This window comes from Leguminivora glycinivorella, chromosome 26 (genome assembly GCF_023078275.1).
Source record: "Leguminivora glycinivorella isolate SPB_JAAS2020 chromosome 26, LegGlyc_1.1, whole genome shotgun sequence".
Lineage (NCBI taxonomy): Eukaryota > Metazoa > Arthropoda > Insecta > Lepidoptera > Tortricidae > Leguminivora > Leguminivora glycinivorella.
This window is the reverse complement of record NC_062996.1, coordinates 3,272,893-3,284,672: the sequence shown is the minus strand read 5'-3', so window position 1 is coordinate 3,284,672 and position 11,780 is coordinate 3,272,893. Positions and strand designations below refer to the sequence as shown.

Here is an 11,780-nt window from a genome sequence, read left to right as displayed (position 1 = left end):
AGGTCAATTTATTCTTTTTGATGACATTGTATTCTCTTTTGGATATCCATTTATGGATATCCGTTTCTTCAGTTGTTAAGTCTTTCTCACAATCGTTACATTTCAATATTTTTAATACTTTTCTTGTGACCCATCCCGCGGTATATGCCCGTGAGTGTACATGCCAAGTAGCACTGAATATCACAATTATCACGGAGAAATAAAGGTACGGAAATTAATCAACGCAAACACTTCACTACTCGGCGCAAAAATTGTAATGATGAAAATTATAACGGCGAGATATTTGACACCTTTGACAGTGCTGAGTGACAAGCGGTGGGGAGAACCAATAGGAGAAGACTTTGTAAACGTCAATATCGAAATTCTCTACCACCTCAAGGTCATCGCTATGGCCACACTGCATTTCGTTCTTCGTAGATGAACGCCCGTGGTCAACGTCATGCAAGCAAACGTAAACATACCACTTGCATACCACCACAAACTACAGAAGATACTACGCATACATACCACTAAACATACATAAGGGCCCGCGCACACGGATGCAACAGTTGCACGGCGACATTTTTTGTCTCTGTCGTCACTCCCTGTACGCACGACAGAGACAAAAAATGTCGCCGTGCAACTGTTGCATCCGATCCGTGTGTGCGGAGCGTAAAGCCCCGCGCACACGGAGGCAACAGTTGCTCGGCGACTTTCGAATTTGTATGAAAAGTTGCGTCGCCTCGTGTGCGCACTTTCAGACTCCGCGCAAAGAGCATTGAATCACTACGTTTTGAAGGTGCGCACACGAGGCGACGCAACTTTTCATACAAATACGAAAGTTGCCGAGCAACTTTGTCGCCCGTGTGCGCGGAGCCTCATACTAAGGACCCCCACAGACGGGAGACAAAACTGTTTTGTCTCCGTCGCTTGGTCTATGGGCTAGTATGAAGGTGCGCACATGAGGCGACGCAACTTTTCATACAAATACGAAAGTCGCCGAGCAACTTTGTCGCCCGTGTGCGCGCACCCTTAATATGATAAAATTACTGAAGACGAGGCAGTATGGCCAATGGTCTTAGCCTGTTCGGAAGGACGAATAAAAAGAAATCGGATCGGACATGGTTTGTTTTCTTTTCTAGCTGTTTTCTAGTTTGAGTTTGATCAGTGATTACAACTATTACTGGTTGCTTAATAGTGGTTAAAAGACACTTTAATTAATTTATTCTGAGTCTCATTTGGAGCTCCTATATTAAATAAACAATGCTCTGACGCTTTTTGAGCCTACCAAAATCGAGGCGCTTCTGGATACAGTAGTTTGTAATCAAATGTTATTCCTCACATCGATTTAATCTAAGCTATGGATATGCAGGATATGGTATACCAGTGCCACTGCTGCCTGCGGCGACCCGCGGCGAAGGATATGAAGACTCCGTACACGCGGCTCGGAATAACGGAGATATACTTAGACATGTTGGAAGAATGCTTTGCAATTGATGTAAGTGGCTATTAGTACCTACTCAGCATTAGATACCTGATAGAGCGCGAGCAAAGCGTCTCCGTTTCAGCTTTAGCAAGAATGTTTTTCTCCCCTCTATTGTCCCAGATTTCATTTTCATTTATTCAATATGGCAGCCTCGTAGGACTTTGCCAATGACAAGTGTATTACATAGATATAAAAAACACCCATATGTGCATGTAAGTGATTAGGCCTTCACGTTGCACTTGAGGATAGCTGCTCCATAGGCTCATATTGGAAGTGTTACGCGGTCATAAGCCGGGAAGTGTCGGGCGAAGCACGACGCACGCGGTCCTAAGCCGGGCGCCCTCTAACTTAAAGTGTCGGGCGACCCGACGCACTCGCTCCCAAGCCGGGCGCTGAAGGCGCCCTCTAACTTAAAGTGTCTGGCGAAGCCTGACGCACGCGGTCCTAAGCCGGGCGCCGAAGGCGCCCTCAAACTTAAATTGTCGGCCGAAGCCCAACGCACGCAGTTTTAAGCCGGTGGCCTTCAGCGCCCTTAAAATGTAACCCCAAAGTAAGTTAACCGTTAAAAATCTGGGACAATAGTCACATTTCTCTACCAACCATTGCTCTTGGTAAAGTTAGAATGGATATTATGCTTCGTTTTGTATCTAAATCTATTTAATCCAGTGGAAAACATTATCTAAACCAAACTTTGTTTTCTTACTATACCTCATTCATTTCATTGTTCTTTGCAATCTGTTTCCTGCTTCCCTAAGGTTGTCTGGTAGAGATCGCTTTTTAGCGATAAGACCGCCTGTTGTTACCTGCTTCTTAATATGTTTTATTTTTGTAATCTCATTGTCAATAAGTGGTGTACAATAAAGTATATATTATTATTTGTATGTCTTTCCCGTCATGGAACAATGGTGTTCCCGGACCTTTGGGAGGCGTGCGCGGGGCCGAAGCCAACGCGTAGAGGCCCTTTTGACACTTTAATGAAATGTAAGGGGTACACCGAGCGGATGTTGCCCTTCCCCGTATCATGGGACACAGGGACATACGCAGAAGCAACACCCGCCAGGGTGTAAGGACTATTTGACAGTTAATGGAATCTAAAATGAACTGGGCTATTGGATGAAAGAGATGGACTAAATACTGGGCTATGGGATAAAAAACTAGACGCCTGCCTAATAAAACGGTATCCAATTATATTTCTGGCAGACAGTGACTCGAAAAGCGACATCCAAGATGGCTCAAGGGCAACACCGGTGTGAGAACTCAAGGGTGTCGAGAGGTGTACACCGCTTTCTGCCCAGTGGCCATTAAGTCACTGTACCAACTTGCGTCTTAAGCAAATTTTCACTTCCACCCCTGAGGCATGTAGCCCTAACGCCCCTAACGACTCCACTCTGGACGGCCAGCCAAGGCAAGTCAGAGGTAGAGAGTCCTGTCCTACCCACCCGCCTTACGGGTAACAGAACTCCCCAGGAGCACTCGGGTATGTGGGGTCGCTGTTCCCCAATTTTGAGCATATTTGACGACTGGTCTGGCTCAGTTGGTAGTGACCCTGCCTGCTGAGCCGCGGTCCTGGGTTTGAATCCCGCATCTATTTGTGTGATGAGCAAAGATATTTGGTCCTGAGTCATGGATGTTTTCTATGTATATAAGTAAGTATTTATCTATTCAGTATGTATATCGTCGCTTAGCACCCATACTGTAGATGTAGTGTAGGGACGCCTGGCGCTGTGGCTGTCGATCGCTGGTGCGTTCATTCAGCCCAATTCCCTGGAGTTGGAGCTGCAGGTTACTGTCCCGGCTGCCCTCCCACACTTCTCTCCTCAAATCTTCTTGTTTTCCTGCAGAACAGAAGGACATCTTTAAGTTTGACATCCTTGAGTTCATCTTCTCCCAAATTGTCTCTACCGAATGTTTCATGTCGCTTAGCACCCATAGTACAAGATCTGTGTAAGGTGTCCCCAATATTTATTTATTTATAAGAAATTTTCATTCTGTTATATTGAAGGTCAAAATGTTTTTTATCATTCAGTATCACTTACTGTACTTATTTTATTGCCTAAAGTTATAGTAATGCATATTTTGCAGGCAACTTTGGGTGAGTATCATCAGAGCGGAATCTGCGAGGTGTGTGTGGGACGGCTGCAGGAAGCGTGCCATTTCAAGCTGCAAGTGCAGCGGAGCCGGGTCACGCTATTGCAGAGTTTGAAGACCATAAACCGAGTCAAAGGTTAATACTTACCTTGATGCTTATAAGTCAGCTAAGTTGGTAGACTATATTTGTATGCGCTGCTGTAGTTTTTAGTCCTTTTTCACATTATCCGATCCAATATCAGATGTCGGAAGGATTTCAATGGAAAAAATCCAAGATGGCGCCTGTAATCTATACGATATTGGTCTGAAATCCGATATCGGATCGGATAATGTGAAAACGCACTTATTTTACATAAACAACCTAAATACTCACCTAGTTACTAAAGTACTAAATATCATTATCATCTTTTTTTATAACTATACCATATACCTGAATTAAATTCACAGATATGTACATATACTGGTATATAATATCTATATGTTTTTGATTTAGATGAGGAAATGACACTCCTGGAGGCCGAAGATGAGGCTTGTGAAGATCCTTTCCTTTGTAAGTGACCAGTTTACTATTATTTTTTACAATAAGCTTTTGAAGTAGAAATAGAAATACTCCTTAACTTAAATACACGTTCTGAGCTAGTATTCCTGTATTACACAGACTTAATATTATTCACATTTATGTTGTAATCCCTTGGCCCTGAAAGAAATCAACTCGCGTGTGACATGAACATGAGTTTGGTACTAGTTTATGTTGCTAAATTATTTATAAGAGTAACCCTTTCATCAAGAATACTGCAAGTCCTTGGAAATGTATTTCAAATGTCTTTCTCATCCACCGCGGAAGCTATAGGGTATTCCAGGCTTTTGGGAGGCGTGCACGAAACCGAAGCCAGTACGTAGAGCCCCTTTTGACACTAATGTAATGTAAGGGGTACACTGAGCGGATGATGCCTTTACCTGTGTCAAAATCAAATTATTCTTATACAATTTTATTACTTGTCATAGTTTTAGTTTAAAGAAATTTGTAGTTATAGTGAATAGTAGTTAAGAGCGACATCTTGGTGACAATTCCGTGTGACTGTACGCGCGCCTAATTGGCGGGTTACGTCCGACCCTACAGTCCCTACAGAGTCCAATGTATTGTTTCATGTAATATCAGGCTGTTAAATGTAAAAGAAAAATTCCGACATCTTGCCAGATTAGACCTCTTTCTTGCAAAAACTGAAATCAATGATTGTGCTGCAATATTCCCCTCTCAGTGGATTCATTACAACATGCATAATATATGTTTAAGATCGCAATTTTTGGGGAATAAATCAGATTGCAAACATTCCTCAATTTACTAAAAAAACGTCTGCATATATATCATACCTACTTATATTACCACTAACCACTTTAAATATTATTTCATTAGAATATATGTTTGTTTCAGATGGAAACTTTACCAACAATACGGAGTGTGAGGTGTCGGACGCGCAGAACGAAGAAGACTGCGTGTCTCGTGAGTTGCTGCTTCGTATTTCATTATCATGTACCAACACTACCCCAGCGACGATATACGTATAAACTCATATCATGTGTATAACTTAAAAAAAACATTTCACACACCTAATACTTACGAGTATATGTCACGCAGATATGTATATATCATTGACAGTTGTACATAATTTAGGGTTGGGGATATCACGCCTCTTTGACTGTCATTTGTTGTTGCAGTGTCGTCGGGCGGTGTGGGGTGCGCGGAAGCGGAGCGCGCCAGACAGCAGCTCGCGATGGCTTGCTGCGTGAGGCTCGCGCGCCTCCGCGACTCCCCGCGCGCGAGCCAGCCGTGCCCCGCGCCGCCGCCCGCCACTGTGCAGCGAGAGCCCCGCACACAACCCTACACCTGCGACACTTGCCGACGACAGTTTAGTTCTAAGCGTACTTTATCTACACACATAACATCAACACATACAAAAGCTTACACTTGTGAATGTTGTTCGGAAAAGATTTCTAATTATTCTCTTTATATTAGTCACAAAAAAACTCACAAGAAATTCATTTGTAACATCTAAATATATAAAAGAAGAAGCTGACTGACTGACTGACTGACATATCAACGCACAGCCGAAACCGCTGGTCCTAGAGATTTCAAATTTGGCACGTAGGTTCCCTATATAGTGTAGAGGAGCACTAAGAAAGGATTTTCCAAAATTCACCTCCTAAGGGGGTTAAATGGGGGTTCAAAGTTTGTATGGGGAAACAAGATTAGTTTGACTAATTTATTCGAAACTTCACAGGAAGATTCCTTAAGACATATGACTGAATACGTGTTTCAGGTTTTTTGAAAATTTAACCCCTAAAAGGGTGAAAGGGGGTGATAAAGTCAAAAAATCAATATGGGTATCGTTTTTATGGTTTATCGGGTCGCTGATCACGATAAATACAACGTTTTTAAAATCTAACGAGGCGGAAGTGAAATACCTTCTCCCCTGTTGTGGTGCAATGGGGTTTAAATATCAAAAAAATATATAAAAGAAGATATTGACTGACTGACTGACATATCAACGCATAGCCGAAACCGCTGGTCCGAGAGATGTCAAATTTGTCAAGTAGGTTCCTTATATAGTGTAGAGGAGCACTAAGAAAGAATTTTCCAAAATTCACTACCTAAGGGGGTCAAATGGGGGTTCAAAGTTTGTATGGGGAAACAAGATTAGTTTGACTATTTTATTCGAAACTTCACAGGAAGATTCCTTAAGACATATGACTGACTACGTGTTTCAGGTTTTTTGAAAATTTAACCCCTAAAAGGGTGAAAAGGGGGTGATAAAGTCAAAAAATCAATATGGGTATCGTTTTTATGGTTTATCGGGTCGCTGATCACGATAAACACAACGTTTTTAAAATCTAACGAGGCGGAAGTGAAATACCTTCTCCCCTGTTGTGGTGCAATGGGGTTTAAATATATAAAAGAAGATATTGACTGACTGATTGACATATCAACACACAGCCGAAACTGTTGGTCCTAGAGATTTCAAATTTGGCACATAGGTTCCTTATATGGCGTAGAGGAGCACTAAGAAAGGATTTTTCAAAATTCTCCTCTTAAAAGGGTGAAATGGGGGTTCAAAGTTTGTATGGGGAAACAAGATTAGTTTGACTATTTTATTCGAAACTTCACAGGAGGATTCCTAAAGAAATTTGACCCCTAAAGGGGTGCAAAGGGGGTAAAGTCAAAAGCACAATATGAGTATCGTTTTTATGGTTTATCGGGTCGCTGATCACGATAAATACAACGATTTTAAAACTTAATGAGGTAGAAAATAAATTTTCTCCCCTGTTGTTGTGCAATGGGGTTAAAATATCCAAAATAGCAATAAGTATAGCTTTAGTTTTTATCTTTACTTCTGGTTCAAGAGATTTCAAATTAACACGGAAGTTCCTTAGAGGAGCACTAAGAAAGGATTTTTTAAAGTTCACCTCCTAGCATGATAATTTGACAGGGGCAAGGACAGGAACAGGGCCAGGGATAGGGACAGGGACAGGGACAGGGACAGGAACGGGATAGGGTTAGGCACAGGGATAGGGACAGGGACAGGGACAGGGACAGGGACAGGGACAGGGACAGGGACAGGGACAGGGACGGGGACGGGGACGGGGGCGGGGGCGGGGACGGGGACGGGGACGGGGACGGGGACGGGGACGGGGACGGGGACGGGGACGGGGACTGGGACGGGGACGGGGACGGGGACGGGGACAAAGATAGAGATAAGAATAGGGATTGGGGTCGGAATAATCGGTCGGCAATCGATATCAAGGCAGTGGCTCAGTGGGAAGGTATCTATCTATCTATCTATCTATCCTGCATCCGTAATAACTATTACATTCAATGTGCTGTAAGAAGATCGTTGCTTGCTTGCCTTTTATATGTTTACGTTTACAATAAGTATAAGCAAAATGGAAAAAATTGTAAGCGATAATGCAAGGAAGTACTTTCTACCCTGCCGACCATAGCGTCGAGATACTGGCTATGTGGGTTGTATGAAGTTTCCCCAGTATAAATATTTGAATAGGTAAAATACATACATATTCGTACCTACTACCTACGCTGTGGTCGCTTTGTAACAATTCTACAATCATTGCAAGAATTTATTTTAAAGCAATAGTAATATGTGTAAGGTACAGTCAGCCAAAACCGGACCGTACAGCAAATAGATCAGTTACAATGGCCCTCCAGTCGAGAATGGCCCCGCTTTACCTTAATCGAAATAATCGCGGACATCTGTACCTACAAAGAAACCTAAGGATCCAAATGAAAATCTTATTTTTTGTAAACGTTTCAATAAGAATACTTTTATTACGCGGGCGAAGCCGCGGGTAAAAGCTAGTATGTAATAAGATACTGTCTAATTACAACACGTTAACAGTCCATAAGCGGACACATACCGGGGAAAAACCTTATTTTTGTAAGTATTGCGATAAGGGGTTTACACAACTAGCTGCTTTAAATGCACATATGCCACAGCACACCGGAATTAAAAAATATAATTGTAAAATATGCAACGAGAACTTTACACGTTCGGGCACATTAAAGAGACATCATCAACGAATACACTCTGGGGACAAGCCCTTCAGTTGTGAAGAGTGCCAAAAGCGGTTCAGCAATATAGATTGCTTTAAGCGACATAAACTAATTCACTCGAAAGAGAAACCTATGCGTGCGACAAATGTAGCAAGCTATTTTTACGATTACTTTCCCTGCAAATACATAGAGAAATACACACAAATCCCAAATGCTTTACATGTGAATTGTGCAGTGAAATGTTCATGAGTAAGGCTGATTTACGTAAACATTCTTTATTTCACACAAATACTTACGCCTTCGATCTATGTTCCAAGCGATTTCATCGGAAACAAGACCTCAAAAAACACAAACGCAGATATAACTGCCAAAGCCATGGGGAGCAAGTCTATATCTGTGATTATTGTAATAAACAAACTTTGCATAAGTATGAGCTGATCTCTCATATAAAATCACACATCGGTCAGAAGGATTATGCCTGTAACGTATGTTCTAAAGCATTTATAAGCTCAGGTTCTTTAAAACGACACGAGAAGATTCACGCGTCGGTCAAGCCTTACGCTTGCGACATATGTAACAAGGAGTTTCAACGACTAGACAATCTCAAAACGCATTTCGCGTCACACGCAGGCAAGACTACATACTCTTGCGATTTTTGTAGCTTAAAGTTCCTATCTGTCTCCGGCAAGAACTTACACGAAAAAACTCACATGTAGGGTTTGCAAAAACCGGTTAACTTTAAAAACCGGTAAATAACCGAACCTATACCTTCAAAACCGGTTAACCGGTTTTTAACCGGTTTTGCGGATTTTTAGTAAATTACCGTACTACGCAATAATATTACCAATACCTTCAAGAACTCTGTTGTTTATGATATCGTAGCAGGTATTACTTGCACGATGAAGATCATTTTTATCTAGTTTTTGGAAATTTTGTAAAATGCAGATGACTTTACTGTGATAATCACTTTAAGGACTAAATATTTGTCAGTTGTGCGTTTTCTAAGCATGTCGCGAAGGTCTACAGCTCCCAGAGACAGTAATACAAGGAATTAACGTAAGAAAACCAAGATCTTCATTTTCCCTTTATTTTAAAAATATAATTTTAAATATACAGTAGAGTCCGGTTATAACGACGCCCAAGGGACCGCTGATATTACGTCGTACTAACTGGACGTCGTCGTACAAAACGAATTTCATTTCGGTTTAAAGATATGTCATTTTTTAGTATGCGTGGTTGCTCATCACCGGCAAATTACTGTCATATTTCGTAATAATAAATAGTCGCATTCCTTGAACCTCGGTTTACGTAATTATGACAATCGATTTTTTTATTAAGTAAAACTAGTTTATACGCAATCGAAAAATAAAAAGTGGGTTCTATTTAGCTCATAAGATTAGACCCGAGGCGAACCAATTGTTAAAATTATTAAAACCAATGCTCCAAAAAGTCACATGGCCACAATCTCATCTTGCTACTCGTAGGCAAGACGGGGCCGAGCTTGGGGCGGAAATAGCTTTGGTTCCTCAATTTACTAGTAAAAACGTTGTCGCTCGTCGTTGTAACCGGACTTGACGAACGGATTTTGTGTAAAATTACGTCGTAAAAAGCGGTTGGTCGTTAAATCCGGAGTCGTAATAAACGGATGTACTTTCATAATATCACATATGAAAACCAAACAAATACCTGCACTCAGTGCCGTAACTAGCCTTTTATGCACCCAGTGCGAGCTTTCAAAACTGCGCCCCTGAAAAATGCTCTAACCAGGCTCTGAAAATAAAATTGACAAATGTGCATACAAATAAATCTATCTATTTATTGTTAACCAAAGTATGTAAGTACCTACTTAGTATATTTCTTTAAGATAAAAATTGTTTATTCAAAAATAGTTGCTCAAATACAGAAATGAGTACTTACTTTAAGATTACTTAAAGATTTACTTTCCTCGCTTTTCTCATTGCGAAGTCCTTTATTACATTTTCATATGACAGGAGCCGTGCTATGTCGCGTTCAATCGACAAAATTGCTAGGCCAGACAATCTTTCTTGACCCATCGTCGAGCGCAGATACGTTTTTATTAATTTGAGCTTACTGAACGATCTCTCGCAAGAAGCTACAGTCACTGGCATCGTTAAAAATATCTTTAAAACGACTACTATATTGGGAAACATTTCCTTTAAATCCAGTTCCACTATAGCTTTGAGAAGACCCATACTTGACTGACATTCACAATTATCAAATAATGTAGTCGCTTCAACTTGACTCTTCAAAGTTTCTATTTCGGACCAAAATTCTGTCGCATTTATATCTGCAGAATATTTGATGCTCAAATCAGCTGCATATTTTTTTAGTTCTTCAACCGAATATGTAGTAATGTGTTTTAAGGTCAAAAAACCGAAAGAGTTATGTATGTCGCGTAGTTTTTCGAATCGCCATTTTAATTCAGAAATGATTGTATCTATTGCTTCATTTATCTGAATTTTGAAACTTTGTTGCTGAGTAATGTCGTAGCCGGAGTCTGAACTTTCAATTAAATCGTGTCTTTTTACTCGCTTTCGTCGCTTTTCAGGAAAATTGTCTTCAATGCCACATTGTTCACAAATCTTTTTTGCCTTTTCGAAAACAATGTCTATAGTCTCGCGAATATTTTGTATCTGGTTTGTTAATCCCTTTATTAATTCAGAAGCTTTGTCGATAGTCATAGTTTTAGACTGTAGAGCTACATTCACTTTGTCAACAGATTCCAAAATTTTATCCCAAATTTGGAGAGTACATATGAATTTATAATTAATTTGGTCCATTATGCTTTTAGCTGCAGAAATTGTTTCAGCATTGTAATCATTGGTAGTTTGAATCTTTAGCACACACCAGATTTGGGGTATTTGCGAGTTCAAAGCTTTGGCAGCCCTAGCTTTAGAGGCCCATCTAGTGTCGGCGTGTTTTTTCAAAGAAATATTTAAGTATTTCATTAAAGTTTCCCATCTGACCGTTGAACTCGAAAAAAACACAAATATTTTCTGGATTAATCCAAAAAATGTGATCATGTCAGGTGTGACACTAGCAGCGTGTACGCCAGATAAATTCAAAGAATGCGCTGCACACGGCACATAATCAGCATTTTCATTAATTTGTTTTATTTTGGCTTGGACTCCGTTATATTTACCGGCCATATTACTACCATTGTCGTAGCCTTGGCCACGAAGATCTTGAATATTCAATCCATCAACTTCTAATTTCTCTAAAATCTCTTTCGACAATCCCTCGCCCGTTTTTTCATGAGACTGGATGAAATCTATGAACCGTTCTTCGATTGTAACTTTCTGCTCGGATACTTTTACGAATCTCAATATTTGTGACATCTGTTCTTTATGCGATACGTCTGGCGTACAATCAAAAAGTATGGAAAAGTATTTTGCCGCACGAACATCGTCTAAAATTTGTTTTTTGACCTCAGAGGCAAGAATATCTATAAGCTCGTTTTGAATATAAGGCGTAAAATATGAAATATTTCCTTTATGAAGCGATTCAATATGCGCTCTAAGTTCAGGGTCGAATTTTGAAATCATATCGACGGCACTTAAGAAAACTCCAGATCCTGATTCTCCAATACGCTCATGAGAGCCTCTGAGCGGTAAATTATTTTCCGCGCAAAACAAAAGTATG

General features: G+C 40.6%; 1 protein-coding gene across 1 annotated transcript; it reads left to right on the top strand.

Moving 5' to 3' along the window:
- Positions 1-1,089: 1,089 nt before the first annotated feature.
- Positions 1,090-8,870, top strand: LOC125239614 (zinc finger protein 726-like). Its single transcript, XM_048147227.1, has 7 exons — positions 1,090-1,103; positions 1,352-1,477; positions 3,548-3,689; positions 4,047-4,103; positions 4,986-5,054; positions 5,270-5,603; positions 7,925-8,870. Exons 1-7 carry the CDS (start codon positions 1,101-1,103, stop codon positions 8,364-8,366), a joined length of 1,173 nt encoding a protein of 390 aa, XP_048003184.1. The 5' UTR covers positions 1,090-1,100; the 3' UTR covers positions 8,367-8,870.
- Positions 8,871-11,780: the final 2,910 nt, after the last annotated feature.